This window comes from Lepidochelys kempii, chromosome 2, assembly GCF_965140285.1.
Source record: "Lepidochelys kempii isolate rLepKem1 chromosome 2, rLepKem1.hap1, whole genome shotgun sequence".
Classification (NCBI taxonomy): Eukaryota; Metazoa; Chordata; order Testudines; family Cheloniidae; genus Lepidochelys; species Lepidochelys kempii.
In genome coordinates this window covers 114,467,309-114,487,419 of record NC_136381.1, presented here as the reverse complement: position 1 = coordinate 114,487,419, position 20,111 = coordinate 114,467,309, and the positions used below count along the sequence as shown (strand labels likewise).

The window sequence follows — 20,111 nt, the reverse complement described above, 5'->3', positions numbered from 1 at the left end:
TGCATTGCAGGGTGAGGGGTGGAGATGCATTGCAGTGTGAATGTGAATGAGGGGAAGGGTGCATTGCAGGGTGAGGGGTGGAGATGCATTGCAGTATGACTGAGGGGGGTGCATTGCAGTGTGAATGTGAATGAGGGGAAGGGTGCATTGCAGGATGAGGGGTGGAGATGCATTGCAGTGTGAATGTGAATGAGGGGAAGGGTGCATTGCAGGGTGAGGGGTGGAGATGCATTGCAGTGTGACTGAGGGGGGTGCATTGCAGTGTGAATGTGAATGAGGGGAAGGGTGCATTGCAGGATGAGGGGTGGAGATGCATTGCAGTGTGACTGAGGGGGGTGCATTGCAGTGTGAATGTGAATGAGGGGAAGGGTGCATTGCAGGATGAGGGGTGGAGATGCATTGCAGTGTGAATGTGAATGAGGGGAAGGGTGCATTGCAGGGTGAGGGGTGGAGATGCATTGCAGTGTGAATGTGAATGAGGGGAAGGGTGCATTGCAGGGTGAGGGGTGGAGATGCATTGCAGTGTGAATGTGAATGAGGGGAAGGGTGCATTGCAGGGTGAGGGGTGGAGATGCATTGCAGTATGACTGAGGGGGGTGCATTGCAGTGTGAATGTGAATGAGGGGAAGGGTGCATTGCAGGATGAGGGGTGGAGATGCATTGCAGTGTGAATGTGAATGAGGGGAAGGGTGCATTGCAGGGTGAGGGGTGGAGATGCATTGCAGTGTGACTGAGGGGGGTGCATTGCAGTGTGAATGTGAATGAGGGGAAGGGTGCATTGCAGGGTGAGGGGTGGAGATGCATTGCAGTGTGAATGTGAATGAGGGGAAGGGTGCATTGCAGGGTGAGGGGTGGAGATGCATTGCAGTGTGAATGAGGGGAAAGGTGCATTGCAGGATGAGGGGTGGAGATGCATTGCAGTGTGAATGTGAATGAGGGGAAGGGTGCATTGCAGGATGAGGGGTGGAGGTGCATTGCAGAGCGGGAGGGTGCATTGCAGTGTGAGTGTGAGTGAGGGGCAGGGTGTATTGCAGAGGGAGGGGTGGGGGAGCACTGCAGTATGAGTGCGGGGAGAGGCGCATTAGACTGCCCGTGAGGGGAGGGGGACACTGCATGACCAGAAGGGCGGGGTCGCTGTGGCGGGGTATGGGCTGTGCAGGGCTGGGGCAGTGCTTGGCGCAGCACGGAGGCTGGGCACACGGCGAGGGGAAGGCGGGGCCCGAGCCAGGAGCGAGCGCCCGGACACCATGCGCGGGGCAGAGGCGGAGGCCGGCCACGGGGGGCGGGGGGGGGCGTTAACGGCAGCCGCGGCGGGCTGTGCCGGGAACCGTAGTTCGCCGCGGCCGCCGCCAGACTCCAATTCCCAGCGTGCCCTGCGCGGCTGGCTGACGTCACGGTGACGCGTTTCTACGCAGCCTCCCGCGTCCCGCCCCTGGGCTGGGGGGCCTCTCGCGCCGGGTTGTCAGGGAGAGAAGCTGCCGCTGCCGCCGCCGCCGCCCGGCCTCTGTCATTGGGGGCCGCTCCTCCGGCGGGGCGCGGGGCTGCGGCTCCCTCCAGAGGCGGCCGGCGGCGGAGCCACGCGGGGCGTCACCTCCTCCCCGCCGGCAGGTCTGAGGCGGCGGCCGGGCGCGTCCCCCGCTGTGCCCCCTGGGGTCCCAGTGCCGCTACCCCCCCTCCCCCTCCTCCTATCCCCCGCCCCTAAATCTGTGCCTGCCCCTCCCCCATCTCCGGCCTGGCCCCGCCGGCCGTGAGTCCTGGGGGTGGCTCCTGACTACCGCCCGCGCCCGCAGTTGCTTCTCCGGCGCAGCGAGCGCGGCCAGCCGCCTCCCTCCATGCTCCGCGGTGATGCTGCTGCTGCTGCTGCCGCTGCGCCCTCCCTGCGGGTAACAGCGCCCAGCGCCTTCCGCTCCGGGCAGCCAAGATGTGGCAGAGCGTCGGGCTGACGCTGCTGGTGATCGTGGCCACGCTGGCCTGTGTGCTCTTGTTCATGCTGTGCGGTGAGTACGCGCCCCTAGGTCTCTGCGTGTGAGTCCCTGCCCCGATCCCTCGCCGCCGCCGAGCCCGCTTCGGCGTTGCCGGGGGAGGGAGTGGGGAGGAGCCTGGTGCCCCGCTGTGGGGCTTGCTCGCAGCGCTCTCTTGGCGTGTTCCCAGATCTTTGAGCCTTGAAATGTTGTCAGGGAGAGACACTGAATTCACTACACTGGTCTGAAGTTTCAGAGTCGCAGCCGTGTTAGTCTGTAGCCGCAAAAAGAAAAGGAGGACCTGTGGCACCTTAGAGACTAACCAATTTATTAGCGTATAAGCTTTCGTGAGCTACAGCTCACTTCATCGGATGCCTACGCTGGAAAATACAGTAAAGCGATTTTATATCCACGGAGAGCATTAAACAATGGGCGTTACCATACACACTGTAAGGAGAGGCTTCAGAGTAGCAGCCCTGTTAGTCTGAAGTGGCAAAAAGAAAAGGAGGACTTGTGGCACTTTAGAGGCTAACAAATTTATTTGAGCATAGGCTTTTGTGAGCTACAGCTCACTTCATCGGATGCATTCAGTGGAGAGTGATCAGTTAAGGTGAGCTATTACCAACAGGAGAGGAAAAAAAACCTTTTGTAATAGACATGGGGAAATAGTTTTACACTGTGTAATGACACATCCACTCCCAGTCTTTATTCAAGCCTAATTTAATGGTATCCAAATGGTGGGGGCGGGGTGCATTGCAGTGTTCGTGAGGGGAGGGGTGCATTAGAATGTGGGGGGGTGGGGTGCACTGCATTTCCAAGTACTTCTGTTCTTTTTGCTCCGAAGTTGACATCCTTTTGGGAAACGTGTTGCTGAACAGTTATGCTCTGCAGATAGGACAGTATTAACGGCAATAGAAATACCAGTGAATGACTAAAAAAGCCTCCTACTGAAAATTGTGCTTTTTAAAAAAAATTTAAACAACTAATTTGAGGTTAATTTGAGACTAACGGAAGGACGTTTATGGAGCCCCATAAAGAGAGGCACTTAAGGATACTCTATAGGTGTCTGTTGTATTTTAAAAAATCAAAGAAACAAAGAGAAGAGTTTTGAATGCTCTGTAAGATGCAATCTGGTCAGCTTCCTCATTTTCTTTACACTACCATGGTAAATGTTGATTGGAGTGCAGACCTTATGTAAAAAGTATGTAACAGGAGTGATGTTGAAAGACTAGGATTATTCTGTAATATTCAGGCATCCCCCTCTCTTTTTCTCTCTCCCCATATGTAACACATGGTAAGAACTTAACTAAAGAGTCTTATGAAATTCTTTGCGTAAATGCCTTTTACCTACCTTGGTCAGAAAATAAAATTATGTATTAAATTGATTAAAAATGCTTAAAGGACAGTGGAGCTTCCTCTTCTTAAGTAAAATTTTGGCTGAATTTAAGTGGTTTTCAAACTTTTTTTCTGGCGACCCAGTTAAAGAAAGTTGTTGATGCCCGTGACACAACCGAGCTGGGGATGAGGGGTTTGGGGTGTGGGAGGGGGCTCAAGACTGGGGAAGAGAGTGTTCGAGTGCAGGGGTAAGGCCTGCAGGGTGGGGCTGGGAATGAGGGGTTCAGGGTATGGGAGGGAGCTCTGGTCTGGGGCAGGGGTTTGGGGTGCAGGAGGGGGCTCTGGGTTGGGGGGAGCTCAGGGCTGGGTTAGCGGATTGGAACATGGCGTTGGGGCGCAGGCTTACCTCCAGTGGCTCCCAGTCAGCAGCGCAGCAGGGGTGCTAAGACAGGCTTCCTGCCTGTCCTGGCACCATGGACTGTGCTGTGCCCCAGAAGCAGCCAGCAGCAAGTCTGGCTCCTAGGCGGAGGCTCACATGTGGCTCTGCATGGCTCTCGCCTGCAGGTCCCACCCCCCACAACGGAGCCAGTACTCGGGGCAGGGGCAGCGTGTGGAGCCCCGTGGTCCCCCCCTGCCTAGGAGGCGGACCTTCCAGGGCACAGTGGGGTGTCAGAACAGGTAGGGACTACTAGTTTTTACTGGCCGGCTGCCAGGGTCCCTGGGTGCTGAGCAAGGCAACCCAGTGTCTTGTATTCTGTGATGCAGTACTGGGTCGCGACCCAAAGTTTGAAAACCATTGTTTTAGAGCCCTATCCTGCCAAGACTTCACACACGACTAGGGGTACTTGTGTTGGAATGTAGGCAGGATTGGGCCCTGAGTTTTCTAGTAACGTAAGTAGAAGAGTCTCTGGTAATAACTGTGTTTTCTTGGGTAAAAAATGATTTACCAGACACTCTCTCCAAGTTCGTTGTTTTGGCAAATAGTCTAAATATTTATATTGTCTCTTGCTATAATTCTTTTTCTGTGAGTGTTAGAAGTCTTCAGCAGTAGATTAATTCTTCCCAGAAGGACCTAACCCTACTGCCACTGAAGTTAATGTTAAAACTCCCATTGATTTTGATTGTACTGGTTTGGGCCCAATATGCCTACATGCCACAATGTTAGTCACCATATAAATTGTTGTAATAGTAGTAATAAAGCTAACTTCTTTCCATTTCACTCAAGTCAGGTAGTGACTCGACACCGTTCGTAGGGGAGAGCCCTTTTTCTACCAAACCAAACTTGGTGGGGAAGCTGGGATTTTAAAACTATTCTGGGCCCTTTTTTCAATACTTTTAATTCACGTACAAAACCGTAGTATGCATGGCCCAGGGAAGAGAGAATACATGTGGATTCAAATTGCAGAGTTAGCTATGTATGCAAAAATTCAGAAAAACTTTTGCTGAATCTTTTTGACTGTTTCAAACACTTCAGAATTTTTCAGTCATCTCTATAAGTTGTTAAAAAATACAGTATCAGTTATATTTATCATAAAAATGATGGTGGAATAGCAGAGTGAAAATGATATTTAGCATTCATTGCTAAGATAATGCATCAAAAATTGACAGGTTTCAGAGTAACAACCGTGTTAGTCTGTATTCGCAAAAAGAAAAGGAGTACTTGTGGCACCTTAGAGACTAACCAATTTATTTGAGCATGAGCTTTCGTGAGCTACAGCTCACTTCATCGGATGCATACCGTGGAAACTGCAGCAGACTTTATATACACACAGAGAATATGAAACAATACCTCCTCCCACCCCACTGTCCTGCTGGTAATAGCTTATCTAAAGTGATCATCAAGTTGGGCCATTTCCTGCACAAATCCAGGTTCTCTCACCCCCTCACCCCCCTCCCAAAAACCACACACACAAACTCACTATCCTGCTGGTAATAGCTCATCCAAAGTGACCACTCTCCCTACAATGTGCATGATAATCAAGGTGGGCCATTTCCAGCACAAATCCAGGTTTTCTCACCCCCCCACCCCCATACACACACAAACTCACTCTCCTGCTGGTAATAGCTCATCCAAACTGACCACTCTCCAAGTTTAAATCCAAGTTAAACCAGAACATCTGGGGGGGGGGGGGGGGGTAGGAAAAAACAAGGGGAAATAGGCTACCTTGCATAATGAGTTAGCCACTCCCAGTCTCTATTTAAGCCTAAATTAATAGTATCCAATTTGCAAATGAATTCCAATTCAGCAGTTTCTCGCTGGAGTCTGGATTTGAAGTTTTTTTGTTTTAAGATAGTGACCTTCATGCCTGTGATTGCGTGACCAGAGAGATTGAAGTGTTCTCCGACTGGTTTATGAATGTTATAATTCTTGACATCTGATTTGTGTCCATTTATTCTTTTACGTAGAGACTGTCCAGTTTGACCAATGTAAATGGCAGAGGGGCATTGCTGGCACATGATGGCATATATCACATTGGTGGATGTGCAGGTGATCGAGCCTCTGATAGTGTGGCTGATGTTATTAGGCCCTGTGATGGTGTCCCCTGAATAGATATGTGGGCACAGTTGGCAACGGGCTTTGTTGCAAGGATAAGTTCCTGGGTTAGTGGTTCTGTTGTGTGGTATGTGGTTGTTGGTGAGTATTTGCTTCAGGTTGCGGGGCTGTCTGTAGGCAAGGACTGGCCTGTCTCCCAAGATTTGTGAGAGTGTTGGGTCATCCTTTAGGATAGGTTGTAGATCCTTAATAATGCGTTGGAGGGGTTTTAGTTGGGGGCTGAAGGTGACGGCTAGTGGCGTTCTGTTATTTTCTTTGTTAGGCCTGTCCTGTAGTAGGTGACTTCTGGGAACTCTTCTGGATCTATCAATCTGTTTCTTTACTTCCGCAGGTGGGTATTGTAGTTGTAAGAAAGCTTGACAGAGATCTTGTAGGTGTTTGTCTCTGTCTGAGGGGTTGGAGCAAATGCGGTTGTATCGCAGAGCTTGGCTGTAGACGATGGATCGTGTGGTGTGGTCAGGGTGAAAGCTGGAGGCATGCAGGTAGGAATAGCGGTCAGTAGGTTTCCGGTATAGGGTGGTGTTTATGTGACCATTCTTTATTAGCACTGTAGTGTCCAGGAAGTGGATCTCTTGTGTGGACTGGACCAGGCTGAGGTTGATGGTGGGATGGAAATTGTTGAAATCATGGTGGAATTCCTCAAGGGCTTCTTTTCCATGGGTCCAGATGATGAAGATGTCATCAATATAGCGCAAGTAGAGTAGGGGCTTTAGGGGACGAGAGCTGAGGAAGCGTTGTTCTAAATCAGCCATAAAAATGTTGGCATACTGTGGGGCCATGCGGGTACCCATAGCAGTGCCGCTGATCTGAAGGTATACATTGTCCCCAAATGTAAAATAGTTATGGGTAAGGACAAAGTCACAAAGTTCAGCCACCGGGTTAGCCGTGACATTATCGGGGATAGTGTTCTTGATGGCTTGTAGTCCATCTTTGTGTGGAATGTTGGTGTAGAGGGCTTCTACATCCATAGTGGCCAGGATGGTGTTATCAGGATGGTGTTACCAGCAGGACAGTGGGGTAGGAGGAGGTATTGTTTCATATTCTCTGTGTGTATATAAAGTCTGCTGCAGTTTCCACGGTATGCATCCGATGAAGTGAGCTGTAGCTCACGAAAGCTCATGCTCAAATAAATTGGTTAGTCTCTAAGGTGCCACAAGTACTCCTTTTCTTTTTGCATCAAAAATTGTGGGGTTTGTTTTGGTTTTGGGCTGTGAGGTGTGGTGTGGGGATTTTGGGGGGGGGGGGGGGTTGTTCAGGAAATCTTGATTTTTAAACCATTTTTAATCTTGTTTTGCTTTTGTAATTTTTAGTTATTTTCCTAAAGAAAGGTTGATTCTCATTGGTTGGTGACTATTAAAATTTGCTGATTTGCAAATAAGCAGAGCCTTTACACTGATATGAGACAACAGACGATCCTTCAAATTCAAACCCCCATAGGTCCAAATGAGCAGTCTTGGGTGGATCGTCCATTCAGGAATCCAAGCCTTTGTGTCTCTTTGCATATGTTCTTTGTGCCATAAGGTACCCCATCATACCATTTTGCTTAGCACTTGCCGTATAACAGCAACTGATGTCAAACAGTTTTTACTTGAACATGGTCCTTTCTCCACACCATCAAACTGCTGAACACTTCCTGTGATTTGAGGTAGCTTTGCATGCTTGGGTTACGAAGGAAGACTCAATACCGAGTTTAAATCTGTTAGTGTAGTAGTCTCAAAAAGCAGTTTAATATCACATCACTCGTTACAATACAATGCTTTAGCTAAAACTATTATTTACTACTAAGCATTTAACAAATATTTAAACAAATCTGCTTCAGCAAGGCAACTTACAATTTCTATTAATGTTTGCATGCATATAGACATATACAGTAGACACCATTAAAAAGTTCACTACTTCATTAACACAGTTAAATTTATTTTTGCTTTCTTCCCCCCAGTGTCCACAATGTGCTTTGCACTTAGACACAGGAAAGAAGTCATGGTCTCTGTCCATGAAAGCTCACAATTCACCACAGCTACATTGATTTCACCTTACTTCCCTGCCCTGACCCCCTACCATGGGACCACTCAAAGAAGTAAAGTTAAGCATGTACTTAAATGTTTGCAGGATTGGGGCATAAGTTTTGTAGGGGGACTACTCCTCGTGCCATAATGAAGTCAAATCTTGTGGCCTGTTACAATGTTGTTTTTAGTGGTATACACTTTGAACTCTGTAATCAGTATATTTCATTTTTTGCTTATTGTCTGTTCCTAACATATTAATGGAATAATACTGGCACTACATATTCTTTTATTTAATTACAGAAATTTTTTAAAGGTTTAACCAAATGGGAAAAAATGTCTGATTCATGTTTCAAAGATGATGTGTACAACTCCTATTTGTAGTTACAAATTTGTATTTAACACTTGGATCTGGTGGACATGTGTAGTGCTATTTGAATTTCCACTCTTTAACACAAATATGGTTAGTGTGTGCTATGCTGAATTAGTTCTGTTTTTTATCATGCAACTTAAATTAGTCTTTACCACTCTTCTATGGAGAAAAGAGAAAAATCTAAAACATTAAATGTCAACAGGAATTAATCACATTAGAAAAATTAAATGTTCAGCTGTGTAAAGACATAGGCCAAAATATTCAAACATATATGCCTAAAGTTAGGCACCTACATTGTTTTTTAAATAAAAATCCCTGAATAGGTGCCCTGATCTTGAATTACTTGGTATCCACAATTCCCATTGTCATCAGTGGGAGTTGATGCCTTTCAGAGCCTTGGTTGAACCTTGGGGAGGAGAAAGATAGGGGGTGGGGGAGCTCTTGCAGTTAGAAAAAAAATCTATTGGTAAACTGAGCACATTTATTACAGAAATGATTGAGAAACTGTAAACATGGCTGTTTGTCAGTCACTCTTTAAAGTTGAACTTCACTTTTAGCAACTTTGCTTCTGTTCCTTTTCCTTTCATTTCTTCTCAACTATTTATGATTTTGTTATTGTTTTCTGCTTTTTCCTCCCTGCCATTTGTGTGCTATCCTGTTTTCTTTGTGTGCCCATTTGAGTTATTAAGACTGGTGGTAGTGAGCAGGTAGGAGTTTCAAATTTCTCCCACTTCCATCCTCTTTGCTGGTTTCTGACCAAATTCCTGATCAAGGCAGAGTGAGCCTTGTTCAGTAGTCTGGATGCCTCCACCTTATACTGCAGCAAAGGAGAAGAGTGAGATCTGAAGCAGCTCCTTTCCCATGGGAGCTTAGGCTCCTTCAGCATGTGTGACTTTTCTGTTCTCATCAGGATCTGCTGTAAGGGGAGTATGCCACTCCTCATTCGCTTGAGCTCTAACAGGTCAGTAGAAGAGCTGAGATGTCTCCAGTGTGTAAGGGGCTCCAGCAGCAAGGCACGGGACTCTTCTGCCTAGAGAAAAGCACTATTCCTGGTGCCGTGAAACGAGCGCATGCTCCCAGTTATTACACAGCTAATTTAAGTATCAGCCTGGGTCTCAAATAGCAGTCATTTAAATCTGTATAATTTTCCCCATCTGTTTGTCTTACTGCTACCTATTTCAGGACTTTCCTTTTTCTTCTTCATTCCCTTCCATCAGGTCAGATTTTGGCTTCCCCAGTAATTCCTTCCTTCCCTCCCTCCCTCCCATTTTCCCTTTTGGCTTAATATCCTTCCTTTCCTCAATCTTTTTTAGCCTGCCTTCTTTCACTTTACTGCTTTAGCCTTGGTCGTCTCGTGCCTCTTGTCATTGGTAGTAAAAAGCTTTAACATGCCAAGATCTATGGTCATCAAACTTGTGTGCCACATCAGACAACAAACAGGTTTATTCAGGTCATGCAGACCTGAGTAAACGTAATCGTTTATATGTAACAGCACACACTCTTTTGTGAATGGTGGGATCTTGACAATATTGAAGCACAGTCCAGAAAGTGAGGTTAGGATGAAGTGTCAGGCAAGCTGAACTGTGATATTACTAACTTGGGCATTTGTTGTCTGTACTTGATTTAGTTCCTCACAATACGCACACATTGAGCTACACTGTGACTGCAAAGAGGTACATTTTGATGTGTGCTGAAAATTTCTAGTGAATTTTTGACTAGCAGGATGTGGTTTGACTTACATCTTGCATAACCCCACCCCCCTCCCCAAAAAACCAGACCAGATTTAACAAACATTGAGATAGGGGACTTCTGTGTACTATTTTAGAAGGCTGAATTTAGTTGTAGACAGGAACACACTTACGACACAAGCTGTTCTTTAATGCTACATTCAGTTGTTTCATAACTCTTTAATTAATTTTGCAGACCTTCAAAATCTAAGGCTGTGTCTACACTACCACTTAAGTTGGCAAAACGTATGTCACTCAGGGGTATGGAAATCCCCCTCTGAGTGACATAAGTTTTGCCAGCATAATTGTGGTGTGCACAGCACTAGGTCAGCGGGAGAAGCTACCACCACTCATTGGGTGTGGTTTAATTATATTGATGGGAGAGCTCCCTCCCATTGGCATAGAAAGGCTACACAAGAGATCTTACAGCAGTGCCGCTGCATGGGTACAGAGGTGCCACTGTAAGGTCTCTAATGTAGACATAGCCTAAGAGACCTAAACCAACATTGTCCTTCTAAGGACAGTTGAAAAGAAAATGCCCTTTCCTTTGAAGTTGTCTTTAAAACGTGTTTGTAAAGAGGAGCTAGCAAGGCGATAAATTCTTTTCCTGTTGGGAAGGAAATAGGCCTGGACTGTATTTGAAAAGTTGCACTGAGGGAGAGTCAAGCTCAAAGAGCCCTGTGGAACCAAGCCACACATACTATGTCTATTGCATGTACATGGCCTGTGTTACCATAGTATTTGAGCTCTTCACAATTCTTTTTCTCATTCTCAGTGAGATTCTTGAAAATGCTGACAGGCCTCTGTGTTTTTTTCCATAATCTGTTTTGATTGTCAGTTTTCTTCCTGACCACGTTATATCTAAGGAACAGTTTGTGTCCTTACAGGCATTCAGCAATTCCAGTATAACACCTATGTTTTTAAAGAGAGACAATTTAAAAATCACTCTTCTCTGAATCTGTTTATTTAGTATTGCTTCAGATAACACTTTCTTAAATCAGAGCTTACACTGTGACTGAAAGCAATTAGAAAAAAAGGCTTTATCCACTTTGATTACATTATGTGGGGACACTTCCAGGGTTTCCCCTGGACAATCAGTCAGTTTTACATGTTTAGGTATGCCTTTTACACAGCAACAAGGGGAGAGAACCTGTGGGAGAAGAAAATAAGAAAATGGCTGTAAAACCTCCACAATTGACAGTGACAGTTGGGAGCAGGTGTCGCACCTCAGAGTACTTCTAACTTTTTTAATATAAATGACTAGATTTCAAATTGACCATCTCTTTAGTATCAAGACGTTGGTTTTCTGTAAAATCCTGCACTGCTTTTTAAATCTGTATAGTGATTCAGTGTACTTAGTTGACCGTAGATTCTTAGTTGCTCAGTGAGGTCTGAATTGGCTGGTTATCTAAAATGTCCAAATTCTTGTCTTAAACTAGAGAGTTTTGTAGATATACAAATGATCATTTGTAAGATGAATGGCTCAGTTCGCAAAAATAAAAGGAACACTTATTGTGTAATACCAAGTGATGTGCTCAGTGCCCCATTTATGCTGGTAATCTAGGGTATTAAATACATTTCAGTACTTTTCGTTCATCTTTTAAATGAGTTATTCTAGAGCACCTTATACTATTTTGTGGAAGATGCTAAATATTTTGATATCTTGTTCTCTGCTGTCCCTAGAATTAAAACTGTACTCTTTATTATGTGAATTGGCTTTCTTTGAAGGGCTTCTAGGGAAAAAAATAGACAATTTGTTGTCTGTTTTTTCTTTATATATACGTTTGTAAGGTCTAATAAAGTACATTACATCTTTTTTAAAAAAAATCAAATCTTAGTGTATGATTTAGTGGCAAGAATGAGGACCTATAGAACTGGAGATTCATAGCTGCTTCATAGGTTTTCTTTAATTGTTTGTAATATCTTGAGTATCATTTATCTATATTAAATGTGTATGAAAATAGAAAACTAGTAGTAATGAGTACAGTTTTAATCCTAGCAATATGTATATTGCTGGTAGTTTTCTGTTTTCATTTGACACACTTATTGTTTTTTTCCTCTCTCTCTCCTGTGAGTAGAAACTAACATGCCTTTGCATTGTTTGATTGCTTTTCTATAAAAATTGGGCCAGTGAGGGAAATAGGATTTAACTACAGATTCTGTAGAGCCAGTTGAAGTATGCATGATCTTAGGGCACAAAAAATAATCTTTTTAAAATCTATCTTTCCAGAGAGAGAACTATCATCTTTCACACTCACTGATTCCCTAGATGTCTCTGTATTGTTATCATCTTCCTTGATGAGCCTTGCGTTATTGTCCACATTTAAAGGATGTCTATTATCATTCTCTGGTAACACCTAAAATAAATAATCAGGACTGGTTCTGCTAGTTCTGGGCAAACAAGATTTTTTAAAGGTAATTAAAATTCATATAGGCCAGTGACTTAAATTTGGGATTGACAGGATTTTCCCAGTTCATGATGTGAGTCAAAGTATTAATGATTAACTCTAAGCAGGATAAAACTAACATTTCTAGTATAACACATAACACTTTTATATAGCATAATTTTTCAAATCACTGTCCATAACTTTTACTAAAAATACCTCTGACTAAAACTTGAGGGTGGGTGGGACTGGGGGAGGGCTGCCCGGGTGCTGGCGGGGGAGGGGCGAGTTGGCGGGGCCATAAGGCTCCCTACCTGGCTCCATGCCTCCCTCGCAGCAGCAGAGTTTGGGTGTGGGAGGTGGCTGGGGCACAGGAGAGGGTGAGGCGGGCTCTGGGTGGTGCTTACCTGGGAGGCTCCCCAGAACTGGCGACCTCCCCCTGGCTCAGCTGCTAGGCAGAGGCGTGGCCAGGCAACTCTGTGGTGTGTGCTGCCTCCACCCAGAGCACTGGCTTCACAGCTCCCATTGGCTGGGAACTGCGGCCAATGGGAGCTGTGAGGGTGGTGCCTGCGGGTGGAGGCAGCGCACACCACAGAGCTGCCTGGCCACGCCTCTGCCTAGCAGCTGAGCCAGGGGGAAGTCACTGCTTCTGGGGAGCCCCCCCCCGGGTAAGAGCTGCCCAGAGCCTGCCTCACCCAGTCCTGTGCCCCAGCCCCCTCTCATGCCCAAACTCCACTGCTGCTGGTGAGGCAAGGGGGGCACGGTAGCCCAAGACTGCCCCAGCAGCTGCCAGTACGACTGCCACAAGGGTTGCCTGAGCTATGCCAGAGCCAGGTGCCCCGGCTGCTGAAGTAGTCGCGGAGGTCATGGAAAGTCACGAAATCCATGACTTCTGTGACCTCTGTGACAAACTTGAAGCCTTAATTATGATGGTAGCATTTAAGAGTCCCAGTCATCAGGACCCCATTGTGCTAGATGCTTTGCAAATGCATAACAGAGATAGTCACTTCCTCAGAGAGCTTACGATTGAAGTATATGGTTAGAGACAACAGGTGGATGCAACAAGCAGAAAGAGGGAGCACAGGGAAACAATGAGACAATGCTAGCCGACAAGACCAGTAATCACAGTTCAGTAACTTCCCTAAATATGGTCAAGTTTTTTTTGTAGGCATCATGGCAGAGGAGAGTTTTAAGGAAGGATATGGGAGACAATAAAATGGCTTTTCAGATATTTAGTGGAGATCCTTCCATGCTTGAGGAGAGGCATGGAAGACAGCATAAAGATGTTGGTTTGGAAAATGTAACAGTTGGGCATTGAAGACTGGAAACATTGATAGAGCAGAATTTACTCCTGGGAGAATTCTGCGTGTGCACAGAATTCATGTTCCCTGCAGATTTCTTTGCTTTCCCACAGAAAAATCCCTTTCTGACAGGGAAGCAAAGGGAAGCTGTAAGAGCAGTCACACACCTCTCCCTAGCAGTGCAGGTACATTGTTTCAGGCACCCGGAGAACCTGGCAGAGAGGTAAATCATCTCGGGGCTGGGGACACCGGGCCAGTGGCTCTTACCCTGAGCCAGCATCAGCTGCTAGTCCTGTCTGCACTGGAGGCAGGAGAGGACGGGATTTGTTCTTTCCCTGCAAGGAGTGTCTGGGACTGTGTCAGACCCAACCCCACAAAACCTCCCCCAGCTGCAGGAAGCTCAGCATCCTCCCCTGTTTCATGCCCCCATCGCTCCTCAACCGTTGGGAGGGGGCTCACTGTACAGGGAACTGCTCCCCCATCCACCCAACCCCCATGCATCCGCACCTCCCATACCCAGACACTCTTGCCAAGCCTCACTGGGCACATTCAGAACCCCCTTAGCCCTCCATACCTGAACCTCAACCCCACTGAACTTCAGCCCCTGCACCTGGATCCCCCCCTGCACCCACACCACCTGCCTCTGAACCCCCACCCCTGCACCCATACCACCCCCCACTGAGTTCCCTGCAGTCAAACCCCCACCCGCTGCACCATCCTGAGCCCCCACACCACTGACCCCCAACTAGCTGCACCCAGACCCCCACTCCACTAGGCCATACTCCTCCCACACCCAAAACCCCCCGCTGAGATTCCCCATGCTCAGACCCCTCCGCTGAGCCCCAACCACCTTCACCTGGAAGCCTCTGCAGAGTCCCCTTGCCCCTCCATCTGGAACCCTCCCCCCCACGAGTCTCTGTGCATCCAGATCCCCCCTCTGAGCTGCCTGCACCCAGATTGTTCCACACCAAATCCTCTCACCCCACACCTGAATCCCCCCCACACTGAGCCCCTCCACACTTGGATCCTACCTGGTTGAGCCTGCCTTCTCCACACCTGGTGTGCCTGGCGCAGAGGGGCAGGGTCACAGGGTGTTTCTGGGGCAGGCCCAAGCCTTGTGCTTTGTCAGGTTTGGGTGGTGCCTCACCTCTGAGTCCGCGTCCTGGGAGTGGGGGGTTGCAGGGTGATCTCCCACCTTCAGCAAACCAGTGGCCTGTGCTTCCCGCTGCCATGCTGGAGCCTCTACGTTTATTTATTGACAAATAAAACTTGCAGAATTTTAAAATATTGTGCACGGAATTTTTAATTTTTTGGCGCAGAATGCCCTCAGTAGTAAGAATCGAAAGATGACCTCTTGATATCCTGTTCAAAATAATGGTTAGATTGGGGGTAGGCTGTGCAGGGCATTAAAAATGAAGACTAACTACTGTAATTTGCTGTTCTGATTAAACAGCACATGTTTTAAATTGCCTTTTATAGTCCCTTCCCTGTATATGGAGGTCGGGGTGGGAGAAGCTGTCCAATACTAAATAGTGTTCCCTGATCATTTTAACTTTTCTGTAATGGAATCCTGGAAGGGTAAATGAGGTAGTACCTTGTTTAAGCAAGACTTTTGAACTGAAGGGATCAACTCTTCCAGTTGAAGTATCACTTCAGAATATTTTGAGGGCTAGAAGAATGAGAACCTCGTCTGTCTGATTCTAGAACAGAGCTGTGGTTTGTACTAAATCCTAATTTAAGATCTTCCCACACCTGTTATAAAACTAGCAGTGTAGTAAAACAGCCAAAGCATGATCGCATTCAGCAATAGTTTATGCAGAGACCGAGGTATTCTGGTCTATTTATTGAGTGAGCAAGTTTAGGCTAGAAATGCTGGGCTTATCTTTTTACGATGAAAAAGTGTCATGGCCAGTCAAGAAACTAAGAAGGAAGCTCATTTTAACACTGGAAGGATGATACCCATAACTGTGCGATATTCATTACCCCCTGTTGCTATGCTGACATATTAACGTTCACAGGGAGCTCAAGTCCTAATCTGGAATTTGAACTTGGCCTCTTCTGGTCCAGAGACGAGAGTTCTACTAGTTGAATCAAATTGAGAACTGGTAGATCATTTTAAAATCTTTGGAAAGGGGTAATCCTTTTCCGAGCGCTGGTAAGCAGTTGATGAATGCACTTTTTGTAGCCTGGGTTTTTGTACGTTGGAAAAATATGAAGTTGTATAACTCTTTGGTTTTTGTCTCCCATAGGTTGGTATGTGGTGTGGCAACTGTTTTTATCTAAATTCAAGTTCCTGAGAGAGTTGATAGGAGACACAGGATCCCAGCAGGGGGATAATGAGCCTTCAGAGTCTGAAGCTGAACAGGAGACTCCACCCACTCCACAGAGAGGTAGACAGAAATCGGCACGGCAAAGAAGGGCACCAGCAGAAGAAGCAACTTAAAAAAATAGTCAACTATGAACAGATTAAACACTTCTGCTGCTCTGTGTGATTCAGCGGTTTGGTTTTACTAAAAACAATGGGCTGAAAAAAGCCAAATACCTGTGAGTCTTTACTTTTGGATTTCAGATATACACTACTTTAGTAGCGGTTCAGGAAGGGCTTTAATGGTAAGCCATATAGAACTAGAAAAAAGAAGGTGGGGGGAGAATCTCTCCGCCTAGAAAAGGCTGAGCTGCTGTAGCTCTCGCCCTTGCAAATGGATGCGGTTTCCTGGTCCCTAGACCTAGCCTTTCCATTCGTCTGAACAGGGTAAGCATGTCAGACTGGAAATGGTTCCGAACTTTATTTTTATTTCACAGCACTGCAACTAGTTGTAGTAAAATTTAATTTTATTTCTGCATTTCATTCAGCTATATAAATATAAATATATATATATATATTCTTCAACTTGTCAATGCATGTAAACTTGAAAGATGTTCAAAGGATATCCTGCTTGCATGGTATTCTAAAATGAGGTTTAGTAACCTTTTCTGTACATGAGAGAATCCGTACTAGATGCACGTGATGTGGAGGTTGTAACTATCTCCTTAAAGAAAAACCTAATCAGGTGACCATACCTGGCTTCTTGGTTTTGACACAAGAAGGGTTACAGGTAAAACTATTCTGCTAGACGTCTGTGTTTTGTCATCTGAATCTCTGACTCCATTTTTACTGGAGATGGGAAGGTGCAGCATGGGTTAAGTGTCTTCACTGTTTAGTATCCTAAAGTGGCAAGCACAGTTCTAACTCACTTTAAAATGTAAACATTTTTACATCAGGTATTTGGTACCAGATTTTTTTTTTCTGGCGCCATTTATTATGAAGAATTTGTGACCAATTTGGTGGACACCACTTTAATAGTATTGTAGCAATGTGTTTAGTACCTCATGTTTGGTGGTGGTGGTTACTGGTTGTATCAGCAATTTAGCAGATTCTCCCAGTTCTTCAGTACCTGAATTGTACTCCAGGTGAACATCCTTTTTTTATTATTATTTTTTTGCATTGTACTTCAAGCAAAATTAAATCCCACATTGCAGCAGTCTAGCAACTTTGTAAACTAGAGTTTAATGTGTATCAAACAAGGAAGAATAAGCAGGTGCTGCCTCTGAAGGGGGATGTTGGGGGATGAAGCTACAAAAAGAACAGTGTCTGTGTTTTGGAACAAGCTCATTTGACTTCCTTTCATAAACTTTGGATGCATCTTGTTGATTTGTTTAATTTCTCCTTAGTTTTCCCTGCATTCAGATTCTGCTCTACAGGAAAATGTCTTAAAACTACAAACTATGAATCCTACATCTGTGGACAAACTCTCTTGAACCTCTAGTGACAATAGCAATGCTTAGCTCTTTGATAGAATAGACTCCTATGTCTGGGAGAAGAGCACATTTTTACTGCCTTTATATTTTAATTTATCTGTGGATATTATTTGAAAGCCAATGTGTTAGGATTTGAAGATGACAGTATTCACTGAAATATACCACAAACAGCTGACATAAACTTTCTTCCTAATGTGTCAGTGTTAAAATATGTAATGGATGTCCTTGACCCTTCCCTGCAAGTTCTGTGTTCTTTCTTTGTTTACCAGCAGGTATGTATAAACATGCTTTATTACAGGATTACACTTTCAAGCATGGTTACACATCAGTTTGCACATATCCTCAAAACACATGTAAAACATATTAATAGTTTTTCCTATTCCATACTTCCTACTGGTGAGAATGGGAACTGGAAATGGCTATTGATTTAAGGTAATATCCCCATTGTACTGTATTCAAACTGTTCAACAACATTGTTTCCTTTTCCTGCTTGTTTCAAGTGTTTGCTGTTAGGACATACTCAACAGTATAGTCCATTTGATGTTCAGTATACCTTCAACCGAACAGTTCTAAGCAGATTTTCTTAATCTTTTCATTAAGAACATACGTTTTTGTAAACTCTCATTAATTTTAGTCTGCAAAAGGACTATAATCTTGATATAAAGCATTCCTACTATATGTACGTTTCAGTTTTAACTGAAATATAAGTACACATAGGAAATGCACAGACAGCAAAAAGCTGACATTTCTAATCTCTCCTGCTGAAAGAGGTAATGGAAACCCACAGACAGGCTCTAATTTCAACAGCTGTGAAAAAATGTGAAATTACAGCTATACAGATACCAAGCAAGGTAGCACTCGAAAGTCCTTGTGCCTCATGCCTTGAGTAAGTTGATGAGGGAAACCCAGTAAGTTTCAGTGCTGACACTTCTACCTGGAAGTATGCAATAACATGGAAATTAAAACTAATGAATATAGAACTCTGGGAAGCAAGTTTGTCCTGCCTTTCTGATCAACATTTCCCCCACATGGAGTTCATCTAGTCTGTCTGTCATTTTGTGAAAAATAGCCAACACTCTTACTAATTAATAATGCTGATGTGACCTACTTGCCAGTAACACTAAATCCACCTATAACATAACATTCATGCTCCTAGTAGCAGCATGACAATGAGATTTATATTATAGAGATAGTGTGAGTTGTGTGGCTTCGGTGATGAAGATGTCAATGTATAATATGAATAGGAGAAAATAAAAAGGGTTTTCTGCACATGTCCCATGTGGAAACTTCGGCATATTGGGGTTTTACACACACCTATAAAACAAGGGTGTATTTATGTGAACATGTGCCTGTGAGCAGGTCCAAGGTATTAAGTTTTACCAGTCCAATAGAACTCATGTTCTTGTCTTCAAAAAATTTTGTTTTGGACTTTTTTTTAACAATGTACATCTAAAGTATTTTAGTTGTAGCTGAGCACTTAGTTTTTAATTAATACAATTCTAAAAAAACCATTTTGTAAGGCAAAAATATAAATGACTGATTTAATCTTTGTTTTAATTAGATTTATTTTTAAATATATATGCCTTATTGCAACCATTCTACTGAATATGCTGGTTGGTTTTGGTCAATTAATTTAAAATATATTCATATCACTTTTGTAGCAATGGTTGAGTGAGCAGCAGTTATCTGCTTTGTATGTGAAACACTTTATTTGAAAAGGCTACTGCCAGGGATCGTAGAACAAGCACATAATATAGGCTGGTTGAAAAGAGTAGGTAAATAATGGCTACAAATTCAGGAGAAAACTGAGGACAGTTGTATTCTTGTAGGATTTTTCTTATGACTATTGCAAAATTCAGACCTGTTAGGAAGCCATTATGATTTTTATCATGGTTATTTAACACCTGCCCACAAGGCTAATTCTATGCAGTTCATTCATTAAGCACTGCTGCTGTAGCTATTTGCAGTAAATGCTATATACTGCGCTGCAATCAGTGAGCAACTTGCTGCTTAGCATTAGGTTTACACTGACCCAGACCTATGTATGTTTCAACTTCAGTTTGTTTGGCAACAGCCAGAATAAAGAATGTGTTTAATGTAGTCATTTGCGTCTTCAGTGTTAACTGTTAAAAGATACTGTACCTAATGCTTCCGTGGTTTGTCTGTATTCATCATGTTAACTGTTCTTTTAAACTGACTGCACAGATAACTTAACAAAAACAAAATAAAATAGACTTGATATGAGAACTCTTTTGGTACAAGTTAATATTTTTGGAGGAGTATTGGTATCTCATTTGCAAAGTAGTATGGTGGTTCTTTAGTTTGGGTGCAGAACAGTATGTAATCAAACCCAACGGTCAGATTTCAACCGTTATAACGGATGCAAATGGCTTGAATCTATAAAAATAGCCAACTGCTTAATTAAAAATTAACATCCTTAACTTTTAAAACAATATTCCCTCAAATTAGAAATTAACACCTGTTCCTTTCACACTTTTCCCCCTCTACATTGTTGTTACACTTTAGTGTGGCTCTATATAAGGTTGTTTATCAGTACTGACCTATCAGTTTCATTTAAAACAAAAAATGAGCACCGTATAGTATGGGGGTGGTTTTTTAGATTAAAAGTGGAAGCACATTTAGGGGTGGGGTGAGGGATAGAATGAGGAAATACA

General features: G+C 44.4%; 1 protein-coding gene across 4 annotated transcripts; it reads left to right on the top strand.

Annotated features, from left to right (window-relative positions):
* The first annotated feature begins 1,446 nt into the window (after positions 1-1,446).
* On the top strand, positions 1,447-19,683 carry SMIM13 (small integral membrane protein 13). 4 transcript variants are annotated; one of them, XR_012157332.2, is made up of 4 exons: positions 1,447-1,997; positions 7,790-7,927; positions 15,888-16,182; positions 17,350-19,683. XR_012157332.2 is itself a non-coding variant. In XM_073332058.2 (3 exons), exons 1-3 carry the CDS (start codon positions 1,922-1,924, stop codon positions 16,079-16,081), a joined length of 408 nt encoding a protein of 135 aa, XP_073188159.1. In that variant the 5' UTR covers positions 1,447-1,921; the 3' UTR covers positions 16,082-19,683. The 4 variants fall into 4 exon arrangements, 2 of the variants coding, with proteins under 2 accessions (XP_073188159.1, XP_073188160.1); XR_012157331.2 differs by having other exon boundaries at positions 15,888-16,390; XM_073332058.2 differs by having other exon boundaries at positions 15,888-19,683.
* Positions 19,684-20,111: the final 428 nt, after the last annotated feature.

Bases quoted from the DNA above. Each gene is read 5' to 3' on its own strand.
- SMIM13 (XM_073332058.2), top strand. From the start codon at position 1,922: ATGTGGCAGAGCGTCGGGCTGACGCTGCTGGTGATCGTGGCCACGCTG. The intron at 1,998-7,789 runs GTGAGTACGCGC...TCTTCCCCCCAG, and splicing joins GCTCTTGTTCATGCTGTGCG to TGTCCACAATGTGCTTTGCA. The intron at 7,928-15,887 runs GTAAAGTTAAGC...TGTCTCCCATAG, and splicing joins CCATGGGACCACTCAAAGAA to GTTGGTATGTGGTGTGGCAA.